The sequence below is a fragment of the Ostrea edulis genome, chromosome 2, assembly GCF_947568905.1.
Source record: "Ostrea edulis chromosome 2, xbOstEdul1.1, whole genome shotgun sequence".
In the NCBI taxonomy this organism is placed as follows: Eukaryota; Metazoa; Mollusca; class Bivalvia; order Ostreida; family Ostreidae; genus Ostrea; species Ostrea edulis.
In genome coordinates, this window is record NC_079165.1 from 76,278,996 (window position 1) to 76,292,987 (window position 13,992).

At 33.7% G+C, this 13,992-nt stretch overlaps 1 protein-coding gene across 1 annotated transcript in view; it reads right to left on the bottom strand.

Moving 5' to 3' along the window:
* Positions 1-13,992, bottom strand: part of LOC130046346 (hemicentin-1-like) — a 65,905-nt gene that overhangs the window by 22,470 nt on the left and 29,443 nt on the right. Inside the window, exons 5-6 of the mRNA XM_056153639.1 lie at positions 9,561-9,857; positions 1,025-1,321 (exon numbers count right to left, since the gene is read on the bottom strand). Of these exons, the coding sequence (XP_056009614.1) occupies positions 1,025-1,321; positions 9,561-9,857 (594 nt within the window). The remainder of the gene's footprint in view (positions 1-1,024; positions 1,322-9,560; positions 9,858-13,992) is intronic.

Sequence of the window (13,992 nt, forward strand, 5' to 3'; positions counted from 1 at the left end):
TTAATTTCTTTCAGAAGTGAAGGTATGTTGAATGATGATTTTATACTTGCTTTATGGTATATATATATATATATATATATATATATATATATATATATATATATATATATATTGTGAATGTGTTACCCCAAAGGTAAGTTTTCATTCAATATTAATTTCATTCACGGATAAAATGTAAATCATATCGGAAAGGCCACAATATTTGGCATGTTTGTTTGTGTAATGTAATTCGATATTATTTCACCCATATTTTAAATACATCACCAGCTGTAGGTGAAGTACCACAACTATGCGTAGTGCTCAGTGTCGGAGTAATGAGGTTCTTTAACATACCAACGCCTGCTGCGACACGGGATCTCCATTTGCAAGGTCATATCCAAAAGTCCGGTGACTCAATTCTAAATGTCAAATGTTTGGCGAAGGAGCAATCTCTCCCTATGCTTAAGTCTTATGTTTTTCGTGGCTATGACACGAGCGGGATCCGGAACTTACAATATCCCGGTCACGAAGCGAAAGATCTACCAATCAGGTATTGTGACCGGCCCTATATCGTTTTATATATGTTGATATGTATATGCCCATTTAAAGAAAATCAATAAATCTATCGCTGTGGGGTTTCCAAAGCTTACATGTCTGACATCGATTTTCGTTCTCTATGTGCATGAAATTCCATTCTACATTCTATCTATTAATCATATTTACTTATTATGAATGCCAGATATTTCATTGTAATTATACTCTATTGTTATCTTTTAAATTCTAAGTTACAAAGTATTATCAAAACGCTAAAACCTAAACCAAGTTTTAAAAGGGTTTGAAAACGATTAAATATTTTCATTTTAACAACTTTTTATGACAGGAACACGCAGAGAAGTACATGAAAATAAGATATTCCTGCACAAATTCAAATCTTTGATGATACGTGTCTACATTTTCTGATATTCTTTAATATATATTGATAATGCCACTTAAGACTAGAATTAATGTACATTCATAGAGGTATGAACGTTTATAAATAACTTACAGTATACAGTGATGTTTTCTGTTCCTGACGTCCTGTTGTACGACAATGATGATCTTCGACTTGTGGCTCTACACTGACACGTTCTCTGGTTGTATTTTCTGTTTGCTGTCAATGTCAGCACTGACTGGGTCCCTGTGTTGGTCACTTCAGTGGTCAGTGTGCCATCTCCACATACCCAGTTCCATGTGATGGGAGGGTTACCCAGTGTAGACAAGGTACATCGTAATGTAATGAACCATCCTTCATCCAATGACGTAGATCCATCAGCTGTCAGTTGTGGGGCAGCAAAGGGGGCATCTATTTGAGTAGAATTGATATTATTTCTTTTTACATTTGTAATTTGTGTATAAAGCTTTAAGATTATAATATTTCAACACCCCCAGAAATAAATCTTAAGATAAGCTTTTTGGTTTGACACGGTTGAAAACGTAATATATGACATTGCAAACCAATATCTACATGTGTTTTATTTCAATTTTTGATGATACGGGAATGATGTTTTCCGTTCTATCAATAAAAGCAAAATTGACTTCTTGTACAGTATTGCATAAGATTGTTTTAGCCCGGGATTGTAAGTAAAACCACAACTTCAAAGTACGTTCTATAAAAGGACAAAATGAAGAACGTGCAATTGATGATTCCTTATTCACAGTTTTATTTTAAAAAATAAACTAAACTCGAACTCGAGACCAGTAATTAAAATGGGAACTGTAGATTTTTTTTTATTAAAGGAAGTTTTTTATCGAATAAGGCGAGTCTGTTTAGTAACAACACACACTTTAAATGTGGATGGTGATCTTTTATTCAATTCGCAATTAGATAAATAATGTCTTTTTTTTTTTGGTTTGTTAATTGGGATAGATTTTCTTTTTTGAAAATACGAATATATTCAAGTAGGTATATACGCCAGAGTTCCTCATTGGTAATATCTTCGTGGTCTTTGGTAATCAGGTCCTCCAACAATCTGTTGGAATTCTCATGGGCACGAATTGTGCTCCTTTGGTAGCTGACGCGTTTCTATATTCATATGAAGCAGAATTTATTCAAAAACTTATATGCGAGAAGAAAAAATATCTTGCTCTGGACTTCAATTCGACATTTATATATATCGATGATGCTTTGTCTATTAAAAATAATAACTTTCATTCATATGTCGATTCGATATGTCCCTGTGAGGTCGAAATAAAAGACACCACAGAATTGTCCATTTTTGCTTCATACTTATACATTGTATTAAAAATAGATATTAACGGCAAACTGACAACTCAACTGTTTGACAAATGGGATGAATTCAGCTTCTCCATAGTCAACTTTCCATATTTATGTAGTAATATTCCATTATCACCTGCGTATGCTGTTTATATTTCTCAACTGATTCGATACGCAAGAGCTTGTTCTGCGTATGGTCAGTTTTTAAATCGGGAAAAGTTACTGACAAACAAGTTGATGGTACAGGGGTTTTAACAGTTTCGATTGAAGCCAGCTTTTCGCAAATTCTGATGTCTTTATGACGATATAGTTTGTCAATACAGCCTATCATTGGGTTAAATGCTGTCTGACGTGTTTCATACAGATTTATTATTTATGTTGTATCTTTGTTTTAGTTTTTTGTGGAATAAATTTGAATAGATCTATAGAATTGCTGAGTTTTTATTTAAGGATTCTCAATCTATAAATTGATCTATAAATACCTATAAGCACCTTTGAGCGTACATAGTGTATGAAAAGGGTACTATATAAGTATGGTATTATTATAAATACGAAGCATCCAGACGGATTCCCAACATTCCAATAGAAAGTAGTTCTTGCGATATTGTTTCGTTGGATACGATGAACCACCAATTTGTCAACGAATGAAAAAGTGTGTCACATTTCAAAGTAAAAGATTTATTTGTCTGGGCAATGCTTTTTGAATTCCAATGTTCTCAGTGGAGTATGCATGTTAAAAAAACTAAGAACACCACCCTTAATGGCAAATAATATGTAATTTTTTCTCTTTGTGTAACTTACAATATGTAATAAATTATATATTCTATCACGTTTATTTCAAAGATCAAAGAAATGTCGTGGTCATTATTCATATGTCGATTTGATATATCCCTGTGAGCTCGAAATAAAGGACACCACAGAGTCGTCCACTTCTGCTTCATACTTAGATTTTTATTGAAAGTAGACATTAAGAGCCATTCTCTGTAACCACTTAAAAAAATTCGGCACGCATAGTCACCGATTTTCACGAAACTCACCTGAATGAAACATCTATATAACATATTCAAGAAAATATATTTAAAAATTAGATAGCATCATGGTTGCTATGGAAACAGGTACAATTTTATCAAGTTTGGCTATTTTCTAGAATTTGGTAGTTTTGGCACAAAAGTTGAATATAAAACATTATGAATAGTCTTAAAATTCTAATTTTCATATTAAATTATAAAACAGATCCGATATTTTTCATTTAAGAAAAAAAAAATGAATAATGGACAATCCTAAGTGATTTTTATAATTGAACAAATCTGTAAAATTGTGTTTAAATTCAATGGTTTTTATGTCTTAATAACTTTTATTCGCATCCACCTCAAATAAAGTGACACAAGTTTTTAAAACAACTAATCTATGTTCTTCATAAATCTAAACTAAAACTTTTGGGAATCTGTCTATTTCATACAATTTGAAGTGAATGATTTATGGGGGGAAATGCATTCTGTAACCAAGAGTTATTCCCCTTTGAAACTCTTCAACGTGATAAGGCAGTAAAATTACATAGAAACACAAATAATATGGCGGGATAATGTCTTACTGCATGCTGACAGAAGTTTAGACGAAGACATGTGACATTCAAAATATTCTCTCCACTCACCCACACGAAAGAAGAAGGTGTGAGAGACATATCTCAGAGTACCAGCGTTGTAGTAATACAGGTAATTATTCTATTTACTTTGAAATCCATTCACAAGCCTAGAATTAATCAACTTGATCACAATCATTTGATGTCAAATGTTTTCATAGACATTGTGTACAATTATGAATTTCTCTAGATCTGCCATAGCATGACACATGTATATGATGTGTGTGCGTGCTAAATATTCACCCTTCAACTCGCCACTGCTTCAGTTGTATTGATATGACGTCAAAATGTAGACTGTGGCGTCACACATTACAGTACTTAGATCTACTGCAGCACACTTTATTCTGTAGGGGATCGTATGACTAGGGTGAAATTGAGATAATAAATGCAAAATCGTTATCATTATTTGTTTTATAATAGAATGAAGTAATAGAATCATAAAAAAAATCATAGATATTTATTCATTTAAAAAATGCATGACCTTTCGTTAAATATATACATATAATTACATAAAAGAAAAGAGACGCCCTGTTGTGATTAAGCCATTGAATACTTTTTTTTTGCTTTTGCATTGATACATGCCAAAATATTGAATAAACTCTCCTTCGTGAAATAAAGTAATGGGTCATAACATTGAATTTTATCTCTAATCTTTTCTTCTTGTATTAGTTTGGGGGGGGGGGGTTATACATGTACAGATACTCAACTGAGAAGTGAATTGAGGTGGGGACACTATTCAGTTTTATTAGTTATCCATGTATTAATTATTCTTTACTTTTGATGATACTTTAAAAACATTATCAATTCTATGAATAAATTCAATTAATTAAACAGAATTGAAATATCGTAGAAATACCAATACTGATACACCTTAGCCTATACATATTATGCATGGGAAAATATTGTAGAAATACCAATACTGATACACCTTAGCCTATACATGTTATGCATGGGAATTTACTCTTATTTTTTTCTTTTTTGTTCAGCTTGATTTTGTTTTCATTTTACACATGCCACTAACAAAACAGAAGTATTTATTAAGGACATACAAGCAACATTTCTGACATTTTCTCTGGATTCTTTCTCCATCTTCTCGATATAAAGAGCTATTGTATGATTTCGGAAATAAATTCAAATTTTATATTGTAGTAATATTACTATATTTATATACCGGCCTGGGTAGCTTAGCGATTATATAACCTATCTTGTAATGCAGGGGTCCTGGATTTGATCCCTTCTTTGCTAAAATATATTTGTACTGTCCTTATATATACAACCTTCTGTAATACATAACTTTTGATTGCAACAATTAGAAACTATCAAAATACTGAGTACCGGTGTGCTATCTCTAAAACAGACATGGTAATACGACGTACCCCAAGATTTTTTTTGTAGAAACGAGACAGAGTGCACATTCATGAAAATTGATATATATTATTGAGAAACGTCGCACAAGTCCTCAAGTGATAAAACACCGCAAAACAATTCTCACTGTTTTGAATATTATAATTAACCCATGTGTTGATTAATTGAGGTCATATAATCACCTTAGAGTTTAGATAAAACTAAATCTAGATAAGAATACATATATTTAAGTAAGTTATTACCTACCGTAAGAAAAGGGTTTGAATAAGATTTCATTCAAACATAATTTAAGGAATACATATTGCAGCTACATGTAGTAGTAGAAGCAGATGACATGGGGAGAACAAGTAATACATTTTAGATGGGACATAAGATTTTGATTTGCTTGCATATATTCATCTTGGTATTTCTCTTAAAATTAATATTATTTATTGATTTTGTAGGACGTGTCATATTGTCATTTTGGTGGGGGCCAAGTCAGAAGTATCAGTGTATGGTCGATGCTTATGTTGCCTCAAAGGATATGAAAGGGTGTGGTTCATTTAACCGGAAAGAATTTCTATCAGGACAGCAGATCACATTATATTTTAGTTGCCTCTATGCTATTGAGAAGACGATTAACTATGATGACTATATATGCGCAAAATTAGAAAATGAAAAAGATTGTGTGTGCTTATCTTGTCTATTTTGTAATATATGATTCTAAAATAAAGGTATACCATTTATAATAGGATACGATTGTGAAATATTCATCATCGGAACCCACTGCTCAAAGGCCGTAATTTAAGCGCCGAGCATAGGCCTAAATTTTGCAACCCTCACTGACAATGGTGACGTCTCCATATGAGTGAAAAATTCTTCGGCGGGACGTTAAATGATAATCAATGAATCAACCCGTGGGTTCCAATAATGTCAGATATTAAAGATATTGACTTTCCCAGCATACTAAATGACTTCAATATGACCATCATTAGTATGTTACAGTTACAAGCAAGATCTTCTTATGATGTTGAAATATAATTCACATACCTATGTTTAAAAAGATACGTTAAACGAGTGACACTGCATGATGAACGTCCAGACTATAGAAAATAGAGGCCCTCAATTGTTTTGAATCAAATACCAAGGTCACAAGTCAAGGTCAAAATACTTCCTCGTAAGTAACTATGTAAATTGTCAAGTCATGTATTAAGAAATGTTAGTTTAATAGATTTCATACATGGTACTGGCATAATATTTCTTGCACATACATAGTAAGCAGAGCTAATATTGAATTGAACTGCAGAGGGGAGGGGGGGGGGGGGGTAATTCCTCATGAATCAATGATAAATTACAATCTTTATGTATCCTATTTAGTTTATTTAACTTGAACAATTTTTAAGATCAATGATTCAATTTCAATGTCACACTTAATTCGATTGGCAAGGTGAAAAAATGTACATGATAGTTTGAAATAACTGAAATATTCAAATATGCATTTTCTAAATATGGTAGTTATTTTGATGAATTCTAAAGATATACAATGCAATTTGTGATACATGTACAATACACAAATAGAAATCATGCACATTTGAAAAAAACAACTAAAAAAAACAACAACTATGCATTGATTTAATTATCTGTTACAAATTAAGAGTTTTTATGATTGAAGAACATGCATGATGTATAACAAAATGAGATTTACTTGAAAAGAATGTGAACATCAAGTTTGCTGTTTTGTGATATTTTGTTACCATAGCAACAATGTAATATGAATTATCTATCAGTATTAATATTTTATGAACATTGACTTCAGTTGAATCTGTCTATAAAAGCATTTTTGTTTTGGTCTAAAAATTTATTTATTTTGCATGGATTTCGAATTTGAAAAGATATAGCAATTTTCGTTTCCATGGCAACCAACATGAATTTTCATATTAAACTTGTTAAAATTTAAAATCCAACATCAGTAGCAGTCGGTTATTAAGATTATATACTTTGAATACACAGAAAATTGTATTTTGAATTACATTGAAAAATGCATCTCTACTGTCATATCATGACGAAATGCATCATTTTGTTTCCATGGAAACACAGCTTAGATGGTAGATTCCCAAACATGTCTCATTGTTATATGATAGTACTATATCTAATGTATGTTGTACAAGCATTTATAGATTTCAAGCTGAATGCGGGAATTTTTATCCATCATTCAAATTTGCCTCTAAATTAGCTTTTTCAGAATGTATCAAACAACCCTCTTTTCCAGACAGAATGAAAATATAACAGAATTATTCAAACCTTTAACTAAATATCAAACTAAATATTAAAAATGCTATATATTATCATTTTATAATGATTAAATAAGAACTCAAACAGCTTAATCCAGCATAGTTGAATAAAAAATGTCATTTTTCATGTGAAAATTGACTCTTTTGTGACCTGAATGGCATGCACGTGTTACCATGGCAACAGAGTTGCATAGCAACCAAATTATGATGGTTTTACATTACTTATGCCAGATTAAGTCGATGTGCCAAATTTGAAAAAAATCGGTGACAGTGCGTGCCGGATCCCTTATATAATTGTTTAAGTGGTTACAGAGAATGGCTCTTAACGCCAAACTGACAACTCAACTGTATGACAAACGGGATGATTTCAGCTTCTCTATCGTCAACTTCTCATATTTATGTAGCAATATTCCATTATCACCTGCATATGGTATTGATATATCTCAACTGATTCGATATGCAAGAGCTTGTTCTGCGTGTAGTCAGTTTTTAAATCGAGGTAAGCTACTGACAAACAAGTTGATGGAACAGGGATTTCAAAAGTCTCGATTGAAGTCAGCATTTCGCAAATTCTATGGTCGTTATAACGATCTACTTCGTCAGTACAACGTCGCATTCCGTCAAATGCTGTTTGACGTGTTTCATACCGATTGTTAAGCCGTTCTTGGCACACTGATTTTGACTACGGATAACTCCGTTTACCTGATCAGGATATAGGGCTCACGGCGGGTGTAACCGGTCAACAGGGGATGCTTACTTCTCCTAGGCACCTGATCCAACCTCTGGTGTGTCCAGGGGTCCGTGTTTGCCCAACTTTCTATTTTGTATTGCTTATAGGAGTTATGGGATTGATCACTGTTCGTTATCTTCACCTTGCATGTAATAACTAATTATTAGAAAATTCATACACTTCTCATTTGCAATTTGTGTTTTGCAAATACAATAGAGTCGATAATTAACAAATCAATTGTATAATCATAGACATTAATCATCATAAGATGCAAGCAACATTTAGAAATCACTGAAGAATATCTGTTATTCAATATTAATCATCGTTGCATTCCAAGATCGATACACACGTATCATGATATAGGGCTCACGGCGGTAGTAGCCAGTCGACAAGGGATGATTACTCCTGGTAGGCACCTGATCCCATCCCTGGTGTGTCCAGGGGTCCGTGTTTGCCCAACTATATATGTACGTCAATGATTTTATAATAATTTTCAAAAGTATTTTGTAAACAAGAAAACGCACATCTTAAAGCAAAAATAAAAATTCCCATTATATCAAAAGTCAAAATAACATATTTCTATTTGTATAAATCTATATGCCTTGAACACACAAAATAAGTAAGAACTATTTAACTCGTGCTTAAATTTCATTTATTCAGTAATTATTACATTGTTTATCTACTGGTATCAATTTAGTGAAATTGAGGAATCAAAAACGTAACGAACTACTTTTCAATGCATTAACATTCATTGATTAAGGAAAAAAAAGATTCAGAATTTGAAAACATTAAATACATAGTACTTTGAAAGAGAATTCCTCTTGATTCTCGTTTGCCTGTGTTTTAATTGCATAACACAATTAGAAAGCTGGACAACAGCCAGTGCAAATCCATGTTTCTCACTAGGTCACATAAATAACATTATATGAAGAATGGGACAGTCAGAAAACAATTAGTACCAGACTAACCTTTGAAACTACTCTGAATGAGGTTTACCATCCATGCAACTTTTTATTTCATGAAAATTACAATAGAAGTGTACTGGAGAGACATCATATGGAAAACCGTTTGAAAATCATCGTAATATTTTGAGAGATTTCACTTGTTTATTGGTGTTTTCTTGATCAAACACTAACTGAAACATCGATTTTCTTCTTCATGAATTCCAACCTTCAATGTAATATAATTTCAAAAGGTTGATGTTTTTCCAGATATAAGTAGATAGAATGAGCAAAAGATCAACCTTCTTCTGTAACTGATCAAGGTCAGAAGCTGGTTCTGTACATAACTTAAGGTACTTATTAATTTTCAGAATTTACTTACAGTACACAGTGATGGTTTGTGTTCCTGACGTCCTGCTATACGACAAGGACGATCTTGGACTTGTGGCTCTACACTGACACGTTCTCTGGTTGTATTTTCTGTTTGCTGTCAATGTCAGAACTGACTGGGTCCCTGTATTGGTCACTCCAGTGCTCAGTGTGTCATCTCCACACACCCAGTTCCACGTGATGTGAGGGTTACCCAGCGTAGACAAAGTACACCGTAAAGTAATGGACTGTCCTTCATCCACTGACGTAGATCCATCAGCTGTCAGTTGTGGGGCAGCAATGGGTGCATCTATTTATTTAAATTTAATACATGTGTAATATCATTTTATATTTGCTAGAGAAAGGTTAGTATAAAGTTTGTCAGTGAACTGTTAACACTCCTTCATGACTATCACCATAGTCATGTATCTAGTCATGAAGTTGAGATCTTGGAAGTCTACTTTAAAGGAGTTATAAATATTCGCAGTTAGGATCGCTAAGCAATTACGTATGTAAGTGGAAAAACAATATAGAGTTAAGGCAATTGCAAGAAGATATAAATGAATAGTTAGAAGTTTTCCCGGGAGTGGGTCGCATTCAATGGGAAGTTTGCAAGTGGATCCAACAAGTCGTTAGTCTATTGAAAACTGTACCTTAGTATTTTCTAATCTTGAAAACACTCTATAATGAATTGTGAAGTTAACGAACAGTGATCAATTTCTTAACTCATAATGAATACAACATAAAGAGTTGGACAAACAAGGACCCCTGGGCATACCAAATGTAGTACCAGATATAGTACCAGATGCTTAGGAGGAGAAGTAAGCATCCCCTACCTAACTGTTACACCCACCGTGAGCCCTATTTCTTATTCAGATAAACGGATCAACCCGTTATCAAATTCAATATGTCAAAAAAACAGTCTAACAATTGGTATAAAACACGTCAGACAGCATTGACCTAATGATAGGTTGTATTGGAATACAACATGTAGATCGTTATAACGACCTTGACATTTGCGAAATGCTGACTTTAAAGGAGACTGTTAAACCCTGTACCATCAACGTATTTGGCAGTAGCTTGCTTGATCTAAACACTTATCATACGCAGAACAAGCTCTTGCGTATTGAATCAATTGATATATATATACACCAAATGCAGGTGATAATATGATCCCAGCTCTGGTATATTCAGGGGTTCTAGTTTGCCGAAGTTTTTATTTTGTATTCCTTATAGGAGTTATGAGATATATCACTGTTCCTTATCTTCGCCTTTCATTCACTAATAAACTGTGAGGTCTAGCAGAAAGGTCCTCATATTTGGCTTGTTTGTTTGTGTTACATCCTTTCGAGAATAGGTCGCCAATATTGAGACGTCAGCAGCTGTAGGGTTAGGCAAATTAGAAATCACTCCCTATGTTTACGTCTTAAATTTACGTGGTCATGAATCAACCGGGACTCGGAACGCACAATTTCCCGGTCACGACTTGAAAGCTCTACCAATGAGCTATCGCAACCGGTCCAATATCTTTGTTGTTTTATATCAGGCTGGCACGTGTAAACCTATTCAAAGAAAATCAATAAATCTTTCACTGTGAGGTTTCCAAAAGTCACCATGCCTTACATCTATTTTCGTCCTTCATGTGTATGTGCATGAAAGTACATTGTACATTCTATCTAATAATCATATTCACTTATTATGAATACCATCTTTCATGGTATTCCAGGGCATCCGTGGCCGAGTGGTTAGAGCATCGCGCTGAAAACCACACGGCCTCTCACCTCTTTCGGCGCCAGTTCGACTACCGCTCGCGCCGGTAAGTGAGAAAGTTTCCCAGTTTACTTTCGGAAGGTCGTCGGTCTCTTCCCAGTTACATGGTATTTGGGTTCTCTCTTCCCCTAATAAAAAAAACTAGGCACCACAAGGTAACTGAAAAATTGTAGAGTGTGGCGGAAAAACATCAATCAATAAATGAATTCATGGTATTCAAACTCTTTTGTTATTTTTTTTAAATTTCAAGCTACAGAGTAGTAGTATTTAAAAGTTAAAATACAATTTAACTGACCAAGAGTTTGAAAACGATTCAATCTTTTCATTTTAGCCAATTTCTTATGACAGGAACACGCAGAGAAGAACTTGTAAATAAGACATTCCTACACAAATTTAAGTATAGAAAAAGAATGAAGATATTTTGTTGTTATTTAGACATTTTAAAACATTGTATTTAAATATTAAAACATTATATCATTTCAGCTAAATTAACAATTCATGATCCATTCGTGAACTACATTCTATGTCATTTTGAGATGTGATGGGCGGAGTAATTTGTTGATTCACAACTGGAAAAATGTCAACTAAATCTGTTAATGACGGTTTCCACGAACTGTTGAGCGAACAATAGTTTTATTGTGAACTGGAAAGTTTAGGTTGAAAAGGATGAGTCAATGATAAGTTCTGTTGAAAGAACATTTCTATAATTTCGCTGAGGGGAACTGGAATTATATTCAAGGTTCAATGTCGATCTCAACACCAAGCGTGTGACATTAGCATGGCCATGATGTGGGATGCGATCAGAGATCATACATCATACAGGTACGGTTCTCTTGAGGATTGTCACGGCTTTCAGATGGACAAGTGAGTTTGTTACAGAGGATTTTTCGAGTTTTAGCAGTGAATTGTTAAGGTGTTCACTCAAAACATATATTAGTTCGAAACCATCGTCGTTAAGGGCTTCAATATTGTAGTCGCTCTGATGCAGTGTACAGTGTATCTCGCATTCGGGTTTGTGACATCAAGAAGTTGCCACTGGGTACGAATTGAACTATCGTTATCCTCAGTTGTGTACATTAACTTTCAGAATCGTGTGTTATTTTTCATCCTCAAATAGCCATGTTTATTTCATTTTGCATAATTAATTGTTTATTTATTATTTGTGTTTTATCTTTGTTTTTGTTTTTTGTGGAATAAATTTAAATAGATCTATAGAATTGCTGAGGTTTTATTTAAGGATTCTCAATCTATACATTGATATATTGATACGAAGCATCCAGACGGATTCCCAACATTCCAATAGAAAGTAGTTCTGGAGATATTGTTTCGTTGGATACGATGAACCACTAATTTGTCAACGAATGAAAACGCGTGTCACATGTCAAAGTAAAAGATTTATTTGTCTGGGTAATACTTTTTGAAGTGGAATATGCATGTTAAAAAAATTATCTTATACAACTTAATGGCAAATAATATGTAATTTTTTCTCTTTGTGTAACTTACAATATCTAATAGATAATATATTCTACCACGGTTATTTCAAAGATCAAAGAAATGTCGTGGTCATTATTCATATGTCGATTTGATATATCCCTGTGAGCTCGAAATAAAGGACACCACAGAGTCGTCCACTTCTGCTTCATACTTAGATTTTTATTGAAAGTAGACATTAAGGGCAAACTGACAACTCAACTGTATGACAAACGAGATGATTTCATCTTCTCTATCGTCAACTTCTCATATTTATGTAGCAATATTCCATTATCACCTGCATATGGTATTTATATATCTCAACTGATTCGATATGCAAGAGCTTGTTCTGCGTATAGTCAGTTTTTAAATCGAGATAAGCAACTGACAAACAAGTTGATGGAACAGGGATTTCAACAGTCTCAATTGAAGTCAGCATTTCGCAAATTCTATGGTCGTTATAACGATCTACTTCGTCAGTACAACGTCGCATTGGGTCAAATGCTGTCTGACGTGTTTCATACCGATTGTTAAGCCGTTCTTGGCACACTGATTTTGACTGCGGATAACTCCATTTCCCTGATCAGGATATAGGGGTAACGGCGGGTGTGACCGGTCAATAGGGGATGCTTACTCCTCCTAGGCGCCTGATCCTACCTCTGGTATGTCCAGGGGTCCGTGTTTACCCAACTATTTATTTTGTATTGCTTATAGGAGTTATGAGATTGATCGCTGTTCGTTATCTTCACCTTGCATGTAATAACTAATTATTAGAAAATTTATACACATCTCATTTGCACTTCGTGTTTTGAAAATACAATAAAGTCGATAATTAACAACTCAATTGTATAATCATAGACATTAATCATCATAAGATGTAAACAAAATTTAGAAATCACTGAAGAATATGTCATTCAATATTAATCATCGTTGCATTCCAAGATCGATACACACGTATCATGATATAGGGCTCACGGCGGTAGTAGCCGGTCGACAGGGGATGCTTACTCCTACTAGGCACCTGATCCCATCCCTGGTGTGTCCAGGGGTCCGTGTTTGCCCAACTATATATGTACGTCAATGATTTTATAATAATTTTCAAAAGTATTTCTAAACAAGAAAACGCGCATCTTAAAGCAAAAGTAAAAATTCCCATTATATCGAAAGCCAAAATAACATATTTCCATTTGTATAAATATATATGC